The following is a 24,703-nucleotide window of genomic DNA, read 5'->3' on the forward strand; positions in this document are numbered from 1 at the left end:
AAACATCATTATTGGGACAATTGGCATAACTGGAATATGGACTATAGTTTAGATAATAGAAGCGTGTCAGTGTGAAATTTCATGTTTTTGCTGGATCCTGGGAAACACTGTCCTCGTAGGAAATTCACTGAAATGTTAAGGGATGAAGGGGCATGCTTATGCAACTCGTTTTGAAATGTTTGAAAAGAGGAGAAAGAGAGGGAGAGGGGAAGGAACGAGGGGAGCGGTGAGGGAAGAGGGAGGGAAGGCGAGAGCCAATGTGAGAAGAATCCTGACGAAGGGTGAATCTGGGGGAATGGTACATGGGAGTTCTCCGTCTTCTTACAGCTTTGCTCTTGGGGTGCAATGATTTCCAAGTCACAAAGCAGCGGTTCTCAACCTGTGGGTCGCGACCCCTTTGGGGGGTCGAACGACCCTTTCACAGGGGTCGCCATCGGAAAACACATATATAATTACATATTGTCTTTGTGATTAATCACTATGCTTTAATTATGCTCCATTTGTCATCATGAAAATACATCCTGCATATCAGATATTTACAGGACGATTCATCACAGTAGCAACATGACAGTGATGAAGTAGCCACGAAAATAATTTGATGGTTGGGGGTCACCACAACATGAGGAACTGTATTAAAGGGGTGCGGCGTTAGGAAGGTTGAGAACCACTGTCATAAAGGGTGTGGGAAAGGGGATTCCTTCCTCGCCCATGGCCACTCTATGAGCACACACCCTGACATCAGCCACACCCTGGCGTCAGCTCCAGGGCTGAGCGGGGTCCCTGCCCCGGGATCTGGACTGGGTTCCCCTGAGCTCAGGTGTGGGGAGTGCGGGGCGGGCAGAGCTGCGGCCTGGGGACGGTCCTGCCCGCTTACCGGAAGGTCTTCAGCTCTGAGAGGGGCAGCAGGAAGCTCTGCAGCAGCTGGCAGCTGGCGTGGCAGAGGGTCACCTGGGACAAGCTGAAGGGCCAAGCACAGTCCAAGGCATGTCAGGCTGGACGACCTCAGGGATCATCCGTCGCATGCAAATGGGGAGGCCCAGAAAGGGGAAAAGCCCACCAAGAGCTCCCAGTGGGGCAGCCCCCCCCCCCATGTCACCCTAGGGCTGCCCCCCACCGGCCAAGTGTGATTCTCTCCTGCACAGGAATGCCGGGGTCTGGCAGCACCCCAGGCTCTGCCCATCCCTATCCTGGCCCGGCCAGCCTCTCACACGTGGCCCGGAGTGGACATTGGGGCCCAGACGGTTTCGGGGCACTGACCTGAGCTGCCGCAGCCAGGTGCACGTCTCCATCAGCTGCCTGGCAAGAAGGCTGTGGTGGGTCTCCAGGTCACAGCGAGCCAACCTGGAGGGAGGCAGGGAGGCAGCCGTTTCTGAACACCTGGATCCGTATGAGGGACTCAGGCCCCGCCTGCAAGGACCTTCCCTTGAGGGGGAGTATAAATGCCAATCAAATCAAGTCCCATTTACTATTCCATTATGGGAAGGAGGGGTTCAGATGGGAGCTGGTACAGCTGTGCAGGCTGTTCACGGCACCGGGGACCTAGCCAGGGAGGGAGTTGGGGCTGGGGTCCAGCTCTGGTCTGTACACTGCAAGGCTGCATTCATCCATAAGGATGACAATTTCCAAAAGAGAGGATAATGGGGGGACTTGACGAAGTCTGGGGGTCCAGAGGGGCCTTCCTGAGGTGGTGGCATTTAAGCTGAGACCTGAAGGATGAGAGGGAGTTAGCCAAGTGAAGGAGGACGAGGGGAAGAGAGAAGAGAACATCTAGGCGGGGGAACCGCCTGTGCAAAGGCCCTGAGGTCAAAGGGAGCAGGGTGGTCTTCGGGAACTGAGAGCTGGAAGGGAGGCCTGGGGTTCGGGGCTGGATGGACAGCATGGAGAGGCAGATTCAAGCAGACCTCCTGGGCCACGTAGACACTTCGGGCATCCAAGCAGGGGCACGAGAAATACCGGTCAGAAGCACCGACCCCAACCCATCCCCAGCCGCTCCCTGGAGGCCCCAGGTTCTGGGTCCCACCTGCGGGCCACGGCCTCTGGGTTCTCCTGACGGGGAAATTTCAGCTGGAGGCAGAGCTGCTGCTGGCTCTCGGAGATGCTGCAGGGGAGGAGGAACCAGCGTGAGGCCACGGCACCTTTCCCATGTTGGCTGAGCTGGGATCCAGGCTGCTCAGCCCGCTGGCTCTGAGCTCCCGGACACAGGTCAGTGGGACCCCAAAGCCCTTGCTCTTAGCGCCTCCACATTGTTCTGTCATGCCTAGTCACAGCGCCGCGATGTGTTACTGTAACCCAGGGGCCACTTCTAGGCTACACGTGTGGACTCCCAGCCATGTCACCTGAGAGCCAACAGCCCTTTGTCTTTTTTTAAAATAATTCTTTATCGTTGACAGTATTACCTATGTCCCCTTTCCCCCCATTGACCCTTTCCAGCCCACCCCTCCCCCCTCCCCTCCCGCCCTAGGCCTAGGCCTTCATCACCCGATTGTCTGTGTCCATACAAGGTCTTTGGTTGATTACCTCCCACTCACCCACCCTCCCGCGCCTTCTCTCCGAGGTCCCCACTCCAACAGCCCCTTGTCTTCATCTGGGGCTGCCTTCCCCTTCCTGGCACTGCGGCTTGACTACTGTGCCAGTCCCAACGAGGGTGCAGCCCCCACAGGTGCCCCTGGAGCGCCTGCCACCGTGGGGACCCAGAGAACTCACTAGTGACATGGCTCTCACCCCACAGGACAAGAGGCTAACATCCAGGTGAGGGAAGGTCCCAACAGCCAGGGACGATGAAGAATTCAGGGGGGCCTCCTCCCTGGACCCACCTGATCTCGGTGACGTTGCCCAAGGCCTGGGCGCAGACTTGTAGCAGGGTGAGCACCCCAGCTCTGCCCATCCACGGCTCCTCCACCCTGTCGCAGAAGCGGACACAGACAAAGGCCCCCTGGGTCAGCAGGGGTAGGGGGTAGGGGAGAGGGGGGAGGGGGGAGAGTGCCAAGGGAGTCCTAGAGGCTTTGGGGGGTTTTGCTTATTTCAAAACTAGAACATTATACAACCAGGCAGAAGCATAACACAGGAAATGGCCATTCTCATTCCAGCTGTTATTGCAATGATGCAAACAGAAAATGTTATTTTTAAATAATATTTTTAGATTAAACTAAAGGTCCATATAATGTTACATCGCAAAGAGAAGGAAACAAAACGGTGTCTAAAACAAAATTGCAGTTTTCTGTTTGAGGAAAGGAAAAATACGTATGGACAGAAAGAGAGAGAGAGAGAGAGAGAGAGAGAGAGATAGAGAGAGATGAGGAAACTATATTAAATGTTAATGGCATTTGTTTAGATGGTGGTATTCTCATGATGTTTTTATTTTATTTCTTCTTTCATTTTCAATATTTTCCGGGCTTTCTAAATGCACATGCATTAACTTAGACACAGGACAAAGAGAGTTGTTGAAAATATTCCTGCTTTTAGAGTTATACTGTATTCTTTCCAGTGCTATTTTTTTAATGCTCTTATGGACTTTCCCGCAAAGTTCTACAACTACTATGTATTATCTTTAGAGTAAGAAAAGTTTTATTTTCAAACATTGTTTTGGGTGGTCCAGCAATACTGGGTATACATCCGAGAGAACTGAAAGCAGAGACACAAAGAGATGTTTGCGCTTCTGCAGCGCTATTCACAAGAGCCCAAAGTGGGGGCAACCCTGTGCCCATCCATGGATGAGCAGATAAGCACAGTGCGGTACATCCACCCAGCGGATTATTCAGCCTTAAATAGAAAGAGAATCCTGACACATGCTACAACGCGGATGAACCTTAAGGACACACTGTACACATGCTACAACACGGATGAACCTTAAGGACACATGGTACACATGCTACAGTGTGGATGAACCTTAGGGACACACGGTACACATGCTACAACACGGATGAACCTTAAGGACACACTGTACACATGCTACAACACGGATGAACCTTAAGGACACACGGTACACATGCTACAACGCGGATGCACCTTAAGGACACACTGTACACATGCTACAGTGCGGATGAACCTTAAGGACACACTGTACACATGCTACAACACGGATGAACCTTAAGGACACATGGTACACATGCTACAGTGTGGATGAACCTTAGGGACACACGGTACACATGCTACAACACGGATGAACCTTAAGGACACACTGTACACATGCTACAACACGGATGAACCTTAAGGACACACGGTACACATGCTACAACGCGGATGCACCTTAGGGACATACGGTACACATGCTACAACACGGATGAACCTTAAGGACACATGATACACATGCTACAATGCGGATGCACCTTAGGGACATACGGTATGCATGCTACAACACGGATGAACTTTAAGGACACACTGTGCACATGCTATAACACAGATGAAACTTAAGGACACACAGTACACATGCTACAACATGGATGAATCTTAAGGACACACGGTATACATGCTACAACATGGACGAACCTTAAGGACACACGGTATACATGCTACAACATGGACGAACCTTAAGGACACACGGTACGCATGCTAAAACGTGGATGAACCTTAAGGACACACGGTACGCATGCTACAACACAGATGAACCTTAAGGATACATGGTACACATGCTACAACATGGATGAACCTTAAGGACACACTGTACACATGCTAAAACATGGATGAACCTTAGGGACACACGGTACACATGCTACAACATGGGTGAACCTTAAGGATACATGGTACACATGCTACAACACAGATGAACCTTAGGGACACACAGTACACATGCTACAACGCGGATGAACCTTAAGGACACACGGTAAGTGAAATAAGCACTTCTATGAGTCCCTAGACTTGGAGACAGAAAGCAGAAGGGTGGTTGCCAGGGGCTGGGGGAGGGGTGTGGGGAGTGCGTGTTTAATGGGAACCAAGTTTCAGTTTTGCCAGAAAATAGTTCTGGAGATGACGGTGGTGACGGCTGCACAACAGTGTGAGTGTACTCAACACGACTGAGCCGCACGTTTAAAAATGGCCCGGCCGTCGGGGCTCAGCCGTTGAGCATCGACCTATGAGCCAGGAGGTCACAGTTCAGTTCCCATCAGGGCACAAGTCCAGGTTGCGGTCTTGATCCCCAGTAGGGGGCGTGCAGGAGGCAGCCAATCAATGATTCTCTCTCATCACTGGTGTTTCTCTCTCTCTCCTTCTCCCTTCCTTTCTGAAATGAATAATATATAGATATAGATATAGATATAGATATATAGATAGATATAGATAGATATATAGGTACCTATATATCTATCTATATCTATCTATATATCTATATCTATATCTATATATCTATATAGATATCTATACCTATATATCTATATCTATATCTATCTATCTATATATCTATGTATCTATATATCTATATCTACCTATCTATCTATATATCTATATATCTATATGCTTATAGATATATAGATATATAGATATATATAGATAGATATAAAACACTTTGGCCAAAATAAAAAAGTGAAGCAAATTTGGAAAAATATGAACCTAGGTGCTGGGATATGAGTTTTCAAAACGATTCTCCTTTTTGGTGTCTTCTGTCTCTTTCTGAAGGTTTCAAAATGACAGGAGTGGACATACGAACAGGCTATTTGTTGGATGTTATTTCTGACCTCAACTGGATGCCATTTGGAGTTTTTTTCTTTCTTTTTTTTTTTTTGGTTAATCCTCACCCAAGGATAATTTTTCTTTTTTTTTTTTTAGAGAAAGTGGAGGAGAAAGAGGAGGGAGGGGGCAGAGAGAGACAGAAATATCGATGTGAGAGAGATACGTTTATTGGTTGCCTGCCATTCACACTCCAACCAGGCCAGGGATCAAGCTTGCAACTGAGGTACATGCTCTCTGCCGGGAATCAAACCTGAGACCCTTTGGCCCAAGGACTAACGCTCTAACCACTGAGCCCAACTGGCCAAGCATCTTTTTTTATTTTTTCTGAAGTCCCCAAGCGTAGACCCCACCCTGGGAAAGGCAGGTTCTCTGTGTGCCTGAGGGGGGCTCTGGGACCAATGGGCAGGTCGGCTCTGTGTCCAGGTGGCAGAGTTCTGGGTGCAGAAATGGCCAGGGCACGATCCTGGGGGGACCCATACTCCAGTGCCCGCCCTGCCCTCATTCACGCCCCCAGCCCCCGCACCCCCCCCCCCCGACCCCCGCCCCCGGCCCCCACGGGCACAGAGGAAGACGCTACCTGAGCCTGAGCAGCCCCTCCGGCCGCCTCAGCAGACGCAGGAGCAGGGTCAGGTCTTGCAGGTCCAGGCAGCACCGGCTCAGCCTGGGACAGAGGTAGGTTAGACGGTGGCCCTAGGAGGGAGCCCCGCCCCTCAGCTGCCCCGACGGACTGGGCCCCGTAACTCACGTGAGCTCCGTCAGGTGCCAGGCCTGGCTCAGGCCAGCGGCCAGTCTGGGCACGTGCTCTGGTCTGAAGCTGCACTCCCTGAGCCTGAGGGCAGAGGGCAGAGGGCAGAGCCTGGGTGAAGTCTGTCCAAGCTGCTGTCCTGCTTCCTCCCAGCCCCCCAGGGCCTTTGGGGGGCCCCCACTGAGTGCAAAGGCCTGGACCAGGGCCTGAGGAAAGGCCAACGGTGCAGCTCCTGCCCTGGGAGCCCCAGGTCTCTCTGGAGAGACTTCCCCCCGAGAAAGTGCTAGAAGTGAGTCACTCAGTGAGCCTCCGGGTGCAGCAGGAGCGCGGGAGCTCACCGAATCCCAACAGTGACCTTCACGGCCCGAGAAACTGACTAACCCCGGTGCTGGGGGGGAATGGGTGGAGGAGGCCTGGCCAGGCCCAGGGGGCCAGTTTGGAGGCCGTGATCACACTGAAGTCAGACATGGAGAGGAACTGACCCAGGGCAGTGGTGGAGAGAGGCGGAGGCCAAGGCTACTGAAGGGTAAATCCTGTACAATAAAAGGCTAATATACAAATCAACCAGACGGCAGAACGACCGGTCCCTATGATGTGTGCTGACCACCAGGGGGCAGACACTCAACACAGGAGCTGCCCCCTGGTGGTCAGTGTGCTCCCACAGGGGGGGCGCTGCTCAGCCAGAAGCCCTGAGTCGGGCTCACAGCTGGGGAGTGCAGCAGCGGTGGTGGGGCTCCTGCACTGCAAGAGGGCACAGGCCAGGCTGAGGCCCCCCCCGCCCCCATCGAGTGCACGAATGTCGCGCACCGGGCCTCTAGTAATAATAATAATAACAATAGCTGGTAGAGCACTCAAATGAACCAGGCCCTTTCCAAGAACTTTATACACATTAACTCATTCAATCCTCACAAAACCCCTAAGGGGGATGGTCCTACCATATCCCCATTTTGCAGATGAGGAACATTTTACTGATGAAACACAGAGAGGGTAAGTCACGTGTCCAAAGTCACTCAGCTGGTAAGCGATAGAGCTGGCAATTACCCCCCAGGTGGCTCCAGGGTCCCAGCTCTTAACCCTGAGCCTCCAGACCTAGAGTTAGCCCCTGGCCAAGAGGCACAGTGTGGGGGTACTGGGAGCACATGGGGGGCAGAGAGCGTGAAGGAGGAGAGGCCCCCGCAAAGAAGGAGGCATGGAGCCTCCACAGAGTCAGCCCCCGACCCCCCGCCGGCTCAGTCCCCCTCCCCCCAGACCAGCAGTCACCTCAAGGTCTTCCCAGCCTCCTCCTGTCGGGAGAAGTGAATCCGGAAGCTCTGTTCAGCGCCCAGGCTGCAGAGAGAGGATATGAGAAGCCAGAGGCTTGTCGGCATCCTCGCACCCAGGCGCCAGGGGGCGCCAGAGAGAAAGGGGCTGGGGTGCAGGGGCGGGGGGGGGGGGGGCATGAGGGAGAGGCCCTTCCTGACCAGGGAGACCCCACCCCAACCAGCAAGCACACTCACGCCTGCCCTTCCCCTGTGACCTCCCTGGCCCCCTGGTGTGCGGGGCTCAGAGTGTGGAAACTGTGGGCCCCCAGCCCCAGTCACACAGACAGAGGCCGCGATGTGTGGGGGCCTTGATCCCCCCCCAGCCGCAAGTGGCACCAATGTCTTACTTCACGGCGGCCTCCCGGATACGTGGGCAGGAAGGGAGGGTCTCCGTCAGGCACAGGGCACCTTCCTGAGAGATGCTGTTGCCACTCAGGCTGGAAGAGAAACGAGTTTGGGCTGGGGTGTGGGGGCAGCACCTCCGTGAGCCCTTCCCAGCCCCCCCTGCGTCCCCTCCAGCTGTCATTTCCAGGAGGAGAGACCTTCAAGTCCAAGTGTCCATTCCCCAGGTGGAGGCACTGGGGTCCAGGGAGAGGCCAGAGGGGCCCCATCTCCGTACGAGCAGCGTGGCCCCCGCGTCCTCCAGAGCTGCACCCTCTGGGCCTGCTGGCCTTTGGGTCTGGGACAGGCCAGGCTGGCAGCTCCGGCCCCACACGGAGCACCCAGCTCTGTTGCCTAGCAACGGACTGTATCCTGGCCCTGGCCGCCTGCCTCCCAGCTCCCTGGGGAGATCAGGGGAGCGTGTGGATGACTTCCTGGGACCCTCCCTGCTGTGGGGACATCTCTAAATCCGTGTCCCGTGGATTTGGTCAGAGGAGCTTCAGGGACGGGCTGGACCGGGGGCTGGGACAGCTGAGATCCCGCGGCAGCTGCGTAGGGGTGCATGGCGTCAGCTGCGTAGGGGTGCATGGCGTCAGTTGTGTAGGGGTGCATGGCTGCTCCCCGCACAGTCACTGGGAGCCACCAAGCTTCAGTCGCAGCTGCTCCTGGTTGTCTGGTGGAGGCTCTTCCCAGGGTGGGCAACGAGAGGAGGAGGAAAGGGCCCAACGTGGGGGTGTAAAGGTAAGAACCACCCCTATCCCCTCCCAAGTCCTTGTCCTCTGGAGTTCTCTGGAAACCCCTCAAAAGATGGCTCTGCCTGGCCGGTGTGGCTCAGGGGTTGAACACTGACCTATGAACCAGGAGGTCATGGTTTGATTCCTGGTCAGGGCACATGCCAGGGTTGTCGGCTCGATCCCCAGTGTGGGGCGTGCAGGAGGCAGCCGATCAATGATTCTCTCTCATCATTGATGTTTCTATCTCTCTCTCCCTCTTCCTTCCTCTCTGAAATCAATCAATCAATCAATAAAAATTTATACACATATATATAAAGATCCCTCCAAACCCATGCTCTGGGCCCAGGAAGGCTTCCTCTTTGCTGTCCTTGAGGCTGCTCATCACTTACTCAAGAGAACCCGAGATGGGCAACTGAGGCAGACACATCAGCAAGCACCTGAGCCCGCCGTCCCCCAGCTGGTTGGCTGACAGGCTGTAGGAGGTAAGAGGAGGCGGTTGATGGTCAGAGCTGCATCGCTGCCACTCCACCCACACAGCACCCTCATCACCACCTTCATATCACACCAACCAGTCAACGCTGCTCCGTCCCAACATCACCATCACCACCACCAGCTTCATCCCAGCGTCACTCCTTGAATTCCCCAAGCCCACCACCACCACCACCATCTCCACTAGGATCATCGCCAATGATCACCACCACCACCACCACCACCACCATCTCCACTAGGATAATCATCAATGATCACCACCACCACCACCACCATCTCCACTAGGATCATCACCAATGATCACCACCACCACCACCATCACCACCACCATCATCTCCACTAGGATCATCGCCAATGATCACCACCACCACCACCACCACCACCATCTCCACTAGTATCATCACCAATGATCACCACCACCACCACCACCACCACCATCTCCACTAGGATCATCGCCAATTAGCACCACCACCACCACCACCATCTCCACTAGGATAATCACCAATGATCACCACCACCACCACCACCACCATCTCCACTAGGATAATCACCAATGATCACCACCACCACCACCACCACCACCATCTCCACTAGGATCATCACCAATTATCACCACCACCACCACCACCACCACCATCTCCACTAGGATCATCGCCAATTATCACCACCACCATCACCACCACCACCACCACCACCACCACTACCATCATCTCCACTAGGATCATCGCCAATGATCACCACCACCACCACCACCACCACCATCTCCACTAGGATCATCGCCAATGATCACCACCACCACCACCACCACCACCACCATCTCCACTAGGATCATCATCAATGATCACCACCACCACCACCACCACCACCACCATCTCCACTAGGATCATCGCCAATGATCACCACCACCACCACCACTACCACCATCTCCACTAGGATCATCGCCAATGATCACCACCACCACCACCACCACCACCACCACCACCACCACCATCTCCACTAGGATCATCGCCAATGATCACCACCACCACCACCACCACCACCACCATCTCCACTAGGATCATCGCCAATGATCACCACCACCACCACCACCACCACCATCTCCACTAGGATCATCACCAATTATCACCACCACCACCACCACCACCACCACCATCTCCACTAGGATCATCACCAATGATCACCACCACCACCACCACCACCACCACCACCATCTCCACTAGGATAATCATCAATGATCACCACCACCACCACCACCACCATCTCCACTAGGATCATCACCAATTATCACCACCACCACCACCACCACCACCACCACCATCTCCACTAGGATCATCACCAATGATCACCACCACCACCACCACCACCACCACCACCATCTCCACTAGGATCATCACCAATGATCACCACCACCACCACCACCACCACCACCACCACCATCTCCACTAGGATCATCGCCAATGATCACCACCACCACCACCACCACCACCACCACCATCTCCACTAGGATCATCGCCAATGATCACCACCACCACCACCACCACCACCACCACCACCATCTCCACTAGGATCATCACCAATTATCACCACCACCATCACCACCACCACCACCACCACCACTACCACCATCTCCACTAGGATCATCGCCAATGATCACCACCACCACCACCACCACCACCACCATCTCCACTAGGATCATCGCCAATGATCACCACCACCACCACCACCACCACCATCTCCACTAGGATCATCGCCAATGATCACCACCACCACCATCATGCAACAGCTTTGTGTCCCCGTCACCATCCCCTCACCAGCACCACAGTTAACCAGTCCTCATCTTCCCCTTCAATAGCTGCTGACCACTCCCGGGACTCCAGCGGGAGTTCGAGAAAACCCAAATCACTTTGACTATGCCCTTGGCCCGCGTCAGTTGGGAGCTGCCATTTTGGAACCAGAGTAAATTCAGGAGAAAGGTATTTGGGGGCTGAATTTACCGAATAGAGCTCCTCTTTCAACTTGGGAATGCAATATCAGAAACTGGGCTTGAGTACTTTCTTACTTCCCTTCATTGGAGCGGCCTGGGGTTTTAGCCGCAGTGTAGGAACAATATAACCAGCATGCCCTGGGGTATCTGATTTTGTCCTGCATCTTTGAACTCATTTTGCCCCTGATTTTGACACTCCCAAGGCTTATCTATTTCGTCTTTTCCTGAGACACTGTAAAAATTAGCTTGTTTCACAAAGCCCCGTAATCATCTTTAAAATAAGAAAAAGTGCCCTCTACAATGAAAAAAGCAAACAAACAAGAGAAAAACTCAAAAGACATATTGCTTATTCCTTTTTCGCTGACATACATAATTTTTGCCCTGGCCCGTGTGGCTCAGTTGGTTGAACATTTTCCCATGCACCCAGAGGTTGCAGGTTTGATTCCCAAGCAGGGCACACGCCTGGGTTTCAGGCTCAATCACCAGTGTGGGGCGTGCAGAAGGCAGCCGATAGATCTCTCTCTCTCTCATTGATGTTTCTCTCTCTCTCTCTCTCTCTCTCTCTCTCTCTCCAAAATCAACAAAAATTATTAAAATCAATGGAAAACATATTTAAAAAATAAAATACATTATTTTCATCAGTCACATTTCTCTTCTTGGCTACCTCATGACAGGAAGTTAATTTAATTTTTTTGGACAGCTCTCTTTCACTCCTGCAGGCCCTTAGCTGGACTCCCTACCAGCGGTGAAAAGACTCTGCATTGTATTAGCTGTGTGACCTTGAGCAAGTCCTTGAACTCTGTGAGCCTCAGCTTTCCCATGTGCAAAATGGGGATAATAGTACCTGGGTTTGTCGGAAGGACGAAAAGATGATCTAAGGCACTTAGGTCAGTGGAGAAGGGCCCAACAGTGTTTGCTATTATTATTATTATTATTATTATTATTATTTTATTTTTCTACCCACGTGGGGGCTGCACTATTTGGGCATCCAAGACAGGCCACATGGATACCACTTCTCAACAGCACGAAAGCTCACGAGTCCCCGCCCAGCTGGCTCCGGGACCCCCCTCAGGCCGAGGCATGTGGTACCTTTAACCCCCTGCCAGGCAAACCAATGGACCCTTCGCTTAGTGCCCATCAGCCAGCAGAGCTCCGATGCCTTGATCAACGCGAGGCCAACGGGCTCCTGTGGCCCTTAGTGAAGGGCTCCCCAACTTAGATCAAGGCACACTCTGAACTAGCTCCACTACGGCAGGAGTAGGGGTGGGTGGGATAACATGGTACAGAGAAACCTTACCAGTAAGGGTGTGACCCACAGTCCTGGGCTGGGGTTGAATGCACACGTGCGCGCGCGCACACACACACACCCTCCAGTGCCACCCAGGTGCTCACTCCCAGACTGCTCTCCCTGCTCCTCTCCTCATACTTACTCCAGCTGACTGAGGTCCTCACACTTCCTCAGCAACTCGCACAGTGGCTCCACGTGCATCTGGCTGAGGCCGCAGCCCGTGAACCTGCTGGGGGAGGGGGAACGAGCCGGAGCTGGGGCGGTGAGCCACTCAGACCCACTCCGCCCTGGCTTGTCCTGGTGTGGCCGCACCCAAGCTTGGACTCTCTGGGACTATCCACTTCCACCACTTCCACCTTCCCCACAGCCGGTCCCACTGGCGCCCCTGTGCTCCCTCTGGGGAGGTGGCTCTTGAAGGGGGAACTTGCTGAGATGCAAAGTCTTCGAACTCAGCCCAGTCCCACTGAGTCAGCACCTCTAGGGGCAAAGCTCTCTGATTCAACCTCCAGCTGGAGAATGCCAGCTCTTGGGGTCATTAAAAATTCTTATGCATGCATATAAGCATAACCAATGGACATAAGATACTTGGGGGTACGGGAGGCCAGGGGATTTTCAAGGGTGGGGGAAAAAAGGAGACATATGTAATACTCTTTGTAATACTTTAAGCAATAAAACAATTAAAAAAAATAGATACAGAGGCAGAGCAGCATCGAACAGACTGTCAAACTACAGCGGGAAGGCCGGGGAGGGATGGGGATGGGGCGGGGGGTGGAGGTGGGGGTGGGGGAGGGTAAGAGATCAACTGAAGGACTTGTATGCATGCGTATAAGCATAACCAATGGACACAAGACACTGGGGGGTAGGGGAGGCTGGGGGAATGTCAAGGGGGGTAGAAAAAGGAGACATATGTAATACTCTTTGTAATACTTTAAGCAATAAAACAAAAATAAAAATAAAAAAGATTTAAAAGTTTTATCTATATATAAAGAGGTAATATGCTAATTGGTCCTAACGGTGTCCCAGTCACGACCGGTCAGTGGCTGAATGTGCACAGGAGCTGGTGGGCGGGAACAGGGGCAGGGACTTGGGTGGGGACACAGACAGGGGGGCCTGCCTGAGCCACCACGGCGCGGCTTGAGCAGGCCCGGAGTGGATCTACTTAATTCACTTTTAATGTGCATGAATTTCATGCACCGGGCCACTAGTATGTATATATTTTTAGAGAGAGGAAGGAAGAGAGAGAGAAACATCACCGAAACCACAAGTGTGTGCCCTGACCAGGAATTGAACCGGCGACCTTTCGGTGCACAGGACAACGCCCAACCAACTGAGCCACACAAGCCACACAAGGTCTCAGAATCATTTTAACGAAAAGACATGGGGGTAGGGAGCAGGGTGAGGTCTACTCTTGAGAAGGCTATTGTTGCTGGAATGAAAACGAGTGGCGAATCTGCCTTTGAAAGAGGCCTAACCTTCAACTATATAACAAGGCAAAGGAAGAGCCTGTGACCACCTAGCAACTGAAGAAAAAAAAAATCTTAAAATCAGAAAGTTCCTAAAATCCATATTTCAAATTTTTATCACTGTTACTTTCCTTCCTTGTTTTCCCCACAGTCCTAAATTCCCTCGTACCCTATTTTTACTTTCTATTTTCAAGTCAGCTCATTCTGGTTTAATTCCTTTATTGTAAAAGGAAACCCTGTGTCACTCAGTCAGACGGGAAACTGGCATCACGTGCCACACACAGGCCATAGCGTAAGAACACACGAGAGCAAAATCCCAGCATTAAAGCCCAGCCAGAGACTGACACCTGCCGAGGGCTCTCTCTCTCTCTCTTTAAAAGGGAGCTTGCCGAGACCGGTTTGGCTCAGTGGATAGAGCGTCGGCCTGCGGACTGAGGGGTCCCAGGTTCGATTCCGGTCAAGGGCATGTACCTGGGTTGCGGGCACATCCCCAGTGGGGAGTGTGCAGGAGGCAGCTGGTCGATGTTTCTCTCTCATCGATGTTTCTAACTCTCTATCTCTCTCCCTTCCTCTCTGTAAAAAATTAATAAAATATATTTAAAAAAATAAAAAAATAAAAGGGAGCTTAGTGTTGAGAAGTGTTAAACACCTGCTAACACACCACCGAGAGCTCCTCCTGGTCGTAGACACACGGAATCGTGACCTCACGAAGGAGTCAATGAACTTGAACGACTGACTCTGCTATCTTCCCAACTCCCTAAAAATCACCCCACCCCGGTCAGGGTCCTACACTTTGGAAACCTCTGACTTGGAAACTATCGCTGGGCTAGGACAGGAGTCAAAAACTACAGCTAAGCCCGGCTGGTGTGGCTCAGTGGTTGAGCATCAACTATGAACCAGGAGGTCACGGTTAGATTCCTGGTCAGGGCACATGCCTGGGTTGTGGGCTCGATCCCCAGTAGGGGGCGTGCAGGAGGCAGCCACTCAATGATTCTCTCTCATTATTGATGTTTCTCTCTCTCTCTCCCTCTCTGAAATCAATAAAAATATATTTTAAAAAAAGAACCAACCAATGAATGCATAAATAAGTGGAACAATAAGTCGATGTCTCTCTCTTCTTCTTCTCCTTCTCCTCCTCTTCCTTCCCTCCTCCTCCTCTTCCTCCTCCTCCTCCTGCTCCTCCTCCTCCTCCTCTGAAGAATGGTGCCTTCAGAAGCTCAACAAATATCAGCTCTTCTGCTTCTTAGTTCACAGCTGAGGTGCAGCCAGAAGGGTCTAGTCCAAGGGCTCAGAGGAGCCAGTGGCAGAAATGTCATCTCTGCACTCAGAGGTCACCCTCCCATTAGCCTGCCTCCACGCAATACCTGCCCCCCCTCAGCCCGCAACCACAGAGCACTGGTCCCGGAGTCAGCAGGGGGGCACTGGCACACGTGACACCCATGCCTGACACATCACCTCAGTAATCCTTGCAAGCTCCCTGCAGCACGGGGTCTCCCGTCTCCAGCAGCAGGAGCCGAGGATCAGAGAGGTCAAGGAATTTGCCCCAAGTGCCAGGCCTCGTGGAGTGGGATTAAAGCCTGGTGGGCGGTGATGAAGTCCCTTTCCTCCAGCTCTCAGTGCTGGGCCAGTCTGAAGTGTACCCCTTTGCCCTTGACAAAGCCCGCCGTCTCTTTAGCCTTGCTTCCTTTTTAAATTATTTTTTTATTGATTTTTTTTTTTTTTTTTTTTTTTTTTTAGAGAGACATCAATTTGTTGTTCCACTTATTGATGCATTCATGGGTTGGTTCTTGTATGGGCCCTGACCAGGGATCGAACCCACAACTTTGGCATATCGGGGCAATGCTCTAACCCAGTGGTCGGCAAACTGCGGTTCGAGAGCCACATGCGGCTCTTTGGCCCCTTGAGTGTGGCCACGAAGTTTCAATCGCACTGTACGTGCGCGCCCGCACGTGGCATTTTGTGGAAGAGCCACACTCAAGGGGCCGCAGTTCGCCGACCACTGCTCTAACCAACTGAGCTACCTGTCCAGGCTGGAGCCCGGCTTCTTCACGTTGGAGGAAACAGGTCCCCTTGCAGGTCCTTCTGGGGGAGCGCTCTGCACAGTCTCTGCTGTCTGTCCTCTCGCCACCAGGAGGCAGGTCTGGTCCCACTACCCACTGGCTGCCAGGGCGCCGCCCCGGGACTTACCCACAGCGCCCGCCTTTCTGCTCCTCGCTGGACTTGAAGTGCAGGGTGGCATCATGCAAGGACCTGGAGCACACGGTACCTGGGTCAGGCCCCTGGCCACAGCCTCGGATGCCCCCGGAGGCACCTCTCCTCCAGGAGCCCAGCCTCTGACGTGGGTCCTACTGCCCCCATCCTACCCCTCACACCCACCAGGCTTCAGGCACAGCCCCCAAGACCAGCCCCGTTGCCCCTGGGCAATGCCCACCTGAGATCCACCTTCTCCGCTCGTGGGCACAGGCCGAGGAGCTGAGCCAGCAGGAAGGGGCTCCTCGGGGACAGTGGCGTCTGGCTCAGCCTGAGGAGGGAAGGGGCGACCCCAAGTCAGCAAGACGGAGCCGGGCAGGCTCAGCGGGCAAGGAGCCGGGACAGGCTGGCGGGCAGGAACCGGGGGCGGGGAGGGCAGCACCGCAATGAGGAAGCGGGGTCTCAAGAGGGACACATGCGGGCTTGGGGCCAAGCAGACTGGGGTTTGAGCTCCAGCTCTGCTTACTGGCTGTGTGTCCCTGCGTGAGTCATTCAAGCTCTCTGAGCCTCAGTTTCCCTACATGGGCAACAGGCCTCTACTCACGGTCTACCTTTCTCTGCAGGTGTCCTGAGGATTTAATTACATCGAGTGTGGGCACTGCCTAACTGATACCCAAGCTCCCTATTATTATACTAGAGGCCCGGTGCACGAAATTCATGCAAGAGTAGGCCTTCCTTCCCCCTGCTGCTGGCACCGGCTTCCCTCTGGCACCCGGGACCCAGGCTTCCCTCGAAGCCCCGGCTTCGTCTGGAAGGACGTCCGGTCTAATTAGCATTTATGCTTTTATTATTATAGATTTCTCCCTCAAGCAAGACTTAACAGGTGAGTCTTGGTGGCAGGGAGCAGGATGCGGTGTGTCCAGCACCCCAAGCAGGCCCACACCCCCCACTGTGTCTCCGGCACCCCAAACAGCAGTGCACAAGCACTATGACTAATATAATATACAAAGTGTAAGACCCGGGGACAGTCAGGCTGGCCACCTGGCTCCAAAGACAGACGCTGTGTGACTTGGGCATAGAGACGTCCCTCTCTGGTCGGAAGTTTTGCACCTGTTCATTTTAACCCGCCACCCTCTGTGCCCAAAGGAGCCTGCCTGACCCGTTCTCTCCTGAGGGGAGGACCAGAGTGGGTGCTATGGGGGTTGACGTGAGCTCTGCTGAATTTGCCCACCTCTGGAAAGCAGCCGTCTCCTCCCTCCCTCCCTCCCTCCCTCCCTCCCACAGGACTCAGGAGGATGGAGAGCCTGGGTGTTTGTGAGCCGCTCAGGTGTCCCAGGAGCCTTAGCATTAGAACTTAGGTTGCTGTTATGAATGACACGATTTATTTTCCTGTTGTATTTTTCCATCTCCGCTGCAGCTTCCCCCACCCGCTAGAAGATTGAAAGTAAATCCTTTTTAAATTCTAACCAGTCGGAGCTGAAACTAGAAAACAGAATTTTAAATATTTTAGGGGATGCCGCTCCAGTTCCCTTTTCTGAACATGCACGGTGACCTTTAAAAACTGGTGTGGCGTGAGCATGACCTGCCTCTGGAGAGTCCCTTTCTAGAAGCAGGTGACTTCTGTGGGTGGGGAGCAGTCCCATAGCCCACCTGTCACAGGCCTGTCATTCTTCAAGGTGCTTTGAAACAACTGTCTTGTTTGAGTCCCATCCCTGGGGGAATATTAATCCCATTTGTCAGATGTGGAAACTGAGGCCCAGAGGGGTCAAATAACACCCCCGAAGGTGGATAAAGTCTAAGGAAACAGCTGCAAGGACACTCGAGCTCCCAGTTGTGACAGATGCAATGATGACACTGCTCAGGAGAAGGAGGGCGCGGGAGGGAGGGGGTGGCTTTGCAATGCAGGAACCAGGGCTGCACAGAAAACTGGGGGAAACACTTACTGCAGAAGGCTCAGCTGGGGGAGCCGGGGCAGGTGCCCCAGCAGGGTGTCCAGGCTCTGGTCGCCCAGCACCACGCAGGACAATCTGTGAGACAGAACATCTGAATGACACGGGGAAGCCTTGGGGACAGCTAGCAGCGTGGCCACGCTGCCAGAGCCGGGCCCCAAACATTCCCTCTGAGCACCAGGTCCCTGGCTGATCACGGAGGCTAGAGGGAGAGGAAGGGCATATGCGATGGGAAATGCTGGGTTATGCCAGACTCATGTTCTTTGACTTCTAAGAAGAGTGCTTTTTGCAGCATTGGCTGCAGTGCTAATAATAATAATAATAATAATAATAATAAACAATAGCAACAACAATAATAATAAATCGAACCAAAACAAAAAATACTGGGAGCAGCCTGCATGTCTATCTAGATTCTGGCATTGGTGTGTGTGTATGTGTGTGTGTGTGTGTGTGTGTGTGTGTGTGTCTGAATAATTTGTGGCACAAGCAAACTGTGGAGGGTTAGTATCAAAAGGCACGACTATGCAAACATCGTGTGAGAAACACAAGCCATCAGGGACAACGAAACATTGATGGGATAGTTGATGATTTTACTAGGTCATAAAATAATGTTGCTATTTTAGGGTCCAATGACGTTGACTACATTTAGTTGTAAACCCTAGCTCTAGAACTCTCTCCCTCTGGCTCTCCCTCTCCCTCTTCCTCTAAGAGACCTTCCCCTCGGATAATCAGCCACCTCTGAGGCAGCAGAAACCAGGCCTGGGTAATGGTCCGGCTAAAATCACATCTTGACCTGCCAAGTTTCGGTTCCTGAGCCCTAAGGTGGAACAGACCCCCCGGCTACTTTCCCATGAGACCAGGCAGAGGGACCCTGGGAAACACCTCACAGCTGTGCTCAACGCCCCGAGAAATGACTCATTACCTCATCTCCGCCCGCCAGCCAGCTCCCAGCACAGCCCCAACCCCTAACGCCCCCGTCCTGGGATTTTGACCCACAGGGTCTGCAACCCACACACCACGGGGCAGTTCTGCTTCTGAGCTTAGCCTCCGTTCTCCTGGAGGGGCACTCGGAATAAAACAGCCCATCTCTCTCCCCTGCGGTCCTCGGGGTCAGTATTTGGCTATTCTAGCACCGGACGGACAAACCCTTTCTGTTCTGTAACAATTGGGTTTTGTTTTTAAAAATTAAAAAATAGAATGCCCGGCTGGCGTGGCTCAGTAGTTGAGCGTCAACCTATGAACCAGGAGGCCACCGTTCAATTCCCGGGCAGGGCACACGCCCGGGTTGCGGGCTCCATCCCCAGTGTGGGGCGTGCAGGAAGCAGCTGACCAATGACTCTCTCTCATCATTGCTGTTTCTAGCTCTCTGTCCCTCTCCCTTCCTTTCTGAAATCAATAAAAATATATTTTTTAAAAATGAGGTGTTTGGGGGTGCATGCGTGTGCCCCTGTGTGCGCTGGGCCACGGAGTGATGACTTCCGGAGGTAGGTAGAGGGGAACTAGGCTCCACCACACGACTCTCTCCTATTGTATATGTGCTTGGTAGTCTCCATAACGGAAGTGTTTTCATTACTGAGGCTTCTAGCAATGGGCCAGGGGACTCTCATGGGGTTGGGCTGTGAGGTCCGGTGGGAAGGAACCAGGAAAGATTCACCCCCGCACCCCCAGGTGACAGGGTAGATTCCCGCATCTGCGGCTGCGTCCTCCTTACTGACCTGACTTCCAGAGGCCCTGGGCACGTCTCCAGAGCCTCGCAGAGGTGGGTGAGGCTCAGGGCCTCCAGGCGACACTCCCTGAGGCTGAAAAGGAGCAGCAGGCAGGGCAGGGGGTCAGAGAAGGCTCGGGGCCCCTGTGCAGCCCCAGGGACTCTCAGCTCCTCCCCCTCAGGGTACGCTCTCCATCCCCAAGTCTCCCAGAGCCCCCCATCCCCACCATTCTGACCCTCTGAGTGCCCAGCTGCCCTCTCCAGCCCCTCTGTGCTCTCCACTGAGCCCTGCCTGAGTCTGGCCACCACCACTCACCTGGTCCACTTACCACCCCCGGCCTCCCCGCTTGCCTCCCATCCATCCTTCTTCCCCCTGCCAGTGTCCTATGCTTGAGCAGTGCAAACCTGACCAGCCATCCCCGCCGCCCCGCACCCCGTGCTGAAACCCTCTGTGGCTCCCCATTGCCCTTAGGCTAAAAGCAAAGAGCCTCCCCCGCCCCCGCCAGCCACTCCCCCTCCCCCCCCCCCCCCCCCCCCCGCCTCACTCGCTTCCCCGCTCCCTGTCTATGCTGTGGCCACACTGAAATGCTGCCCACAAGCCCAGCTTTCCCTCCTCGGGGCCTCTGTGCAAGCTGGCCGGCTACCTGGACACCCCGCCCCCCTCCTCAGGACAACCCTGTTCAGCCCCACCTCGGGGTGTCTCTTCTTATGTGAGGAAAATGAGGCCAGGCCAGCATGGCTCAGTGGTTGCGCATCAACCTATGAACCAGGAGGTCACGGTTCGATTCCCGGTCAGGGCACATGCCGGGGTTGCCGGCTCAATCCCCAGCAGGGAGCGTGCAGGAGGCAGCCGATCCATGATTCTCTCTCATCATTGATGTTTCTCTCTATCCCCTCTCCCTTCCTCTCTGAAGTCAATAAAAATATATTTTAAAAAAGAAAAGAAAAGAAATCGAGGCCAGGAGAGGGAGGGGCCCGCCAGGTCCTACAGCCGCTCGTGGGGGAGCTGGGAAGCCTGCAGAGAAATCAGTGTGGGATTGGAGGGCGGGGCCCACAGCCCCAACACCAGTCCTCACACTCACCTTCTCTCTCCCCTTCTCTCAAATTCCCTTTCTCCTCTCTCCCAGTCCCCAGCCTGACCCCCCAGGCTCTCCTCACTCCTTGAGCCCTCTCCCCACTGTGGTTACCCCCAAACAAGAAGTGGGTTAGAAGGTACCAGAAGCTCCTGGGGACGCAGCGCTGACCGAACCCCGAGGACTGGGCTTGGGCGGGGGACTCTGGCGGAGGGCTGCGGGCCAGCAGATGCCTTGGGTGGGGAAAGGTTTTGAGAGGAAAGTTTAAATCATCCACATTAGAAGCTCAGACTCATCAGTCAGGGCAGGGAGGAGCTCTCAGGACAGTCAACCCCCTCACTGTACAGATGGGGAAACTGAGGCCCACCTGTCCACGGGGGCGGCCCCTGACAGGTTAGGGGGAGCCAGGACAGAGCCTCTCCTCGCTCTGATCACAGATGTGGCCGTCACATGACTCGTCTCCCTGTGCCTCCACACTTTGCGCCTCAAAAACCCAGAGGGTCCCCAGAAATAGAGACCCTAGACCGGGGCCAGCCCTGGTTCCAGAAGCCACCTGGGGAGGGGACACTGCCGCCTGCGGCACCAGCCCAGACGCCCGCATCAGGCGGCTCTGGTACTTTCCAACCTGCCCAGTGAGACCGCGGTGCCCACGAGGGGGCAGCCGGGAGCACCTGTGAGAAGTCACTATTGCTCTTTGTTTACAGCAAAGACGTGGAAACTTTCAGAGCGCCAACGGCTCTTGGCTTCTCAGATGCGCTCCTAGCTCCTCGGGGTGTGAAAGGGCAGTGACTCATAAGAGACTGTGAGTCTGTAGAGGCTGCAAAAGTCCCCCAGACGCTTCCTTCTCCCTCCCCCCCAGCGGCAGCTGCCACCCAGCGTCCCCTCCCTCCCTCTGCGCTGGCTTCTTCCAAGAGAGGGTGAAGGCAGCGGATTCCTGCAAATTCATATGGAGGGGGTTTACTTTAGGGCTGACAGTGGTCCGCATGGGTCTGGGGTGGGGGGCTCCTCCAGGAAATGGGGGCCAGAGGGAAAGGGGAGCCCGCCTCACCCTCGGAGCTCTCCGCCCTCACCTGGCTCTTCTGCCACCTCTCAGGACCACATGCTGGCTCTCGAAGCTGCAGGCAGAAGGGAGGCAGCAATCAGAGACCAGGCGAAGGGCCCACTGACCAGGTCAAGGGCATGAGAGCAGACTGACCAGGTTAAGGGGAGGCTGGAGGGCAGCCCGCGTTCTTTCTCAGCAAATACCACAGTAACTACATGACAACCGCTACATTATTAAGGCACATACAAAGCACACCAGCCACATGATCTCCGTCGAGTCTCATGCAAAAACTGTGAGGTAAAGAAGTATTCTTACCCCATTTTACAGATGAGGAAACTGAGGCGTGGAGAGGCTCAGTGACCTGCTGGAAGCTGTACCGCAGGGAACTGGTGAGCCTGGATTTGAACCTGGTCTGTCTGCTCTCACACTGCCCACTCTTGGGAGGGGGAGGGGAGGGAAGGGCAGGCCTTTCAAGGAAGCATGCATGATCTACAATGCAAGCCCCAGAGCGGTGTGGCTGGGTGCATTTTCCCTTCTATAGTTTCATCAGCTCCAGGGACCCCACAATTAAAGTGAGTCCCTGAGCACTCAATGGTCACGAGGGTGTTCCCAGTCTTCTTAAAAGTCTCCCAGAACAGCCTGGCCCACGTGGCTTAATGGTTGAGCATTGACCGATAAACTAGGAGGTTCAATTCCCAGTCAGGGCACATGCCTGAGTTGTGGGCTCCATCCCCAGTGGGTGGTGTGCAGGAGGCAGCGGGTCAGTGATTCTCTCTCATCATTGATGTTTCTATCTCTCTCTCTCCCTTCCTCTCTGAATTCAAGAAAAATATATACAAAAAAGTCTCCCAGAATAATCCAGAGAGTGAGGGAGTCCATGGATTGTGTCCCATGGAGAAATTTGAGTGTCCTGGGGCTATATTCATTCATTCATTCACTCATTCATTCACTCACTCACTCACTCACTCATTCCTTCATTCACTCACTCACTCATTCATTCCTTCAGCAGGCATCCATCCCCCACACACTGACCCGGGACCCCACGGGCCCTGAGGATGCCTTGTGGTGAATGCAGATGAGGGGGCTGGGCGGGGCCCTGAGGCTCACTCACCTGATGTCCAGCTGGAGGACCCACGGCACCGCAGAGAAACACTGGGCCAAACTGAACACAGCGTCCAGGGACAAGTGGTTCTCACTGAGGCTGGGAATCATAGGCGTGGTGTCAGCAGGGGTCCCAGTCTTGTTTCAAGTGACAAGACTGAAAGCACGCTCTGTGTGGTCAGAGCACAGGGCAGGGGAGGCCTGTCCCCGCGTCCGGATGACAAAACTCACTAGGAGCTCTCACAGGTCAGCGTGCCTCTTCCAGCTCCCCACTCGGATGGGGAAACTGAGGCCCATAAAGCAGCCAGGTCTCGCCCAAAGTTACAAGACACACAGGTGACAGAGCTGCGATTAGACCCTGTGGTTCCCTCTGGCTATGATGAACACGGGGAGTGCTTTTAGGCGCCCGATAAAGGGGGGCGGTGCCCGGTGACCAATGTCTGTCCACCTGTCGTGGTGGCTTTATTTGCCATTTAAGGACGCCCGCCTCGGGACGGGGGCCCTGGTAGGTGCCTGCAGACTCTCGCAGGCCCTGGGTCAGACTCGGCGTCCACAGTGTGGAGAAGGTCACATGGGGATTTGCCCCGAAAGCTCCCATCACATAGCATTTGCCTGCAGTGGGGAGTCCCTCCTCCTCACCCAGGTGCAGGCCCTTCCTCTCCTTCCCAGCATCCCAGGGAGCCTGTCGGAGCAGGAAGGGCCCCAGGCCACAGACTCCTTCTAAGGTTGGAGCTAAAGCACACCCCCCTCTACTGTTTATGTGTTAACTGACGGGAACCAGGGCTCAGGAGGTGATGTAACCTGCTCAAGGTCACACCGGGGACTGGGGACCTGGGACCTGGGACCGCTCTCCAGGGCTCCTCTCGCTTTGTCCCAGAAGAGCTTGGAAGGAGGGGATGTGGGGCCAAGAACACAGGAGGCTTTGAGGGCCCGGGAAGTCTGGTCGCTGCAGGCAAAGGCTGGGGTTCCTGGCCTCCTACCAGACCTCCCCCGACCTCAGTGAGAATCTCCCGTCTCTGCCAGGTGCTCCAGATGCCCCGGGCACCCTGCTTGGGTGTCCTGTGGGATCCGAACCCTCCCTGCCTACAGCTTGCACCCAGCCAACAGCCCCGCCCTGCTCCCAGGGCCAGAATGGCTGCCAGCCATTCAATCAGTCATACTTCCCACCTGCCTTGCCCGGGGCGACTGGGCCTCCCAGGAACAGATTCGGGAAGTGAAACCTTAAATCCGAAGCTAGACCATTGAGTCACAGATGCCAGACTCGATATGAATGAGAATCACACCCTTTCCTGAGCACTCACAACATGCCAGGGACTGGGCCAGGCAACGAACATGCCTTTTCTTATTTAATCTTTCTGAGAAGCCACGGAGGGAGAGAGATGGGACATAAGAAGAACCCCCCTCACTGCCCCCCGGCCCCTGCCATATCCCCTCATTGCCATGAGGACAGCCAGCTACTCACTTCAAGGACTGCAGAGCGCCCAGTGCTGGGAGCCACCGAACCAGCTGGGCAGCACCTTGGTCCCCCAGAGCATTCTTTGATAAGCTGGGAGGGGCGGGGAGAACAGGTTGGTGGAGGGAGGGGTGGGCAGGAGTT

General features: G+C 54.3%; 1 protein-coding gene across 8 annotated transcripts in view; it reads right to left on the reverse strand.

Annotated features, from left to right (window-relative positions):
- Nucleotides 1-24,703, reverse strand: part of NLRC5 (NLR family CARD domain containing 5) — a 76,983-nt gene that overhangs the window by 13,674 nt on the left and 38,606 nt on the right. For 4 of the 8 annotated variants that reach the window (XM_070398814.1, XM_070398811.1, XM_070398812.1 and 1 more), the window contains 18 exons: nt 24,569-24,652; nt 23,117-23,206; nt 22,034-22,078; nt 21,107-21,196; nt 19,901-19,984; nt 18,180-18,263; nt 16,478-16,567; nt 16,234-16,296; nt 12,726-12,812; nt 9,212-9,295; nt 8,055-8,144; nt 7,667-7,732; nt 6,407-6,490; nt 6,239-6,322; nt 2,814-2,900; nt 2,021-2,098; nt 1,258-1,341; nt 875-958 (listed from right to left, as the gene is read on the reverse strand). In XM_070398814.1, coding sequence (XP_070254915.1) covers nt 875-958; nt 1,258-1,341; nt 2,021-2,098; nt 2,814-2,900; nt 6,239-6,322; nt 6,407-6,490; nt 7,667-7,732; nt 8,055-8,144; nt 9,212-9,295; nt 12,726-12,812; nt 16,234-16,296; nt 16,478-16,567; nt 18,180-18,263; nt 19,901-19,984; nt 21,107-21,196; nt 22,034-22,078; nt 23,117-23,206; nt 24,569-24,652 — 1,458 coding nt within the window. Of the gene's footprint in view, nt 1-874; nt 959-1,257; nt 1,342-2,020; nt 2,099-2,813; nt 2,901-6,238; nt 6,323-6,406; nt 6,491-7,666; nt 7,733-8,054; nt 8,145-8,277; nt 8,774-9,211; nt 9,296-12,725; nt 12,813-14,706; nt 15,301-16,233; nt 16,297-16,477; nt 16,568-18,179; nt 18,264-19,900; nt 19,985-21,106; nt 21,197-22,033; nt 22,079-23,116; nt 23,207-24,568; nt 24,653-24,703 lie in introns of those variants that run through there. The other 4 variants (XM_070398813.1, XM_070398816.1, XM_070398817.1 and 1 more) reach the window with 3 other exon arrangements.

The sequence above is a fragment of the Myotis yumanensis genome, unplaced genomic scaffold (assembly GCF_028538775.1).
Source record: "Myotis yumanensis isolate MYYU_CA2020_CCGP unplaced genomic scaffold, mMyoYum1.0.hap1 SCAF_18, whole genome shotgun sequence".
NCBI classification, from domain to species: Eukaryota; Metazoa; Chordata; class Mammalia; order Chiroptera; family Vespertilionidae; genus Myotis; species Myotis yumanensis.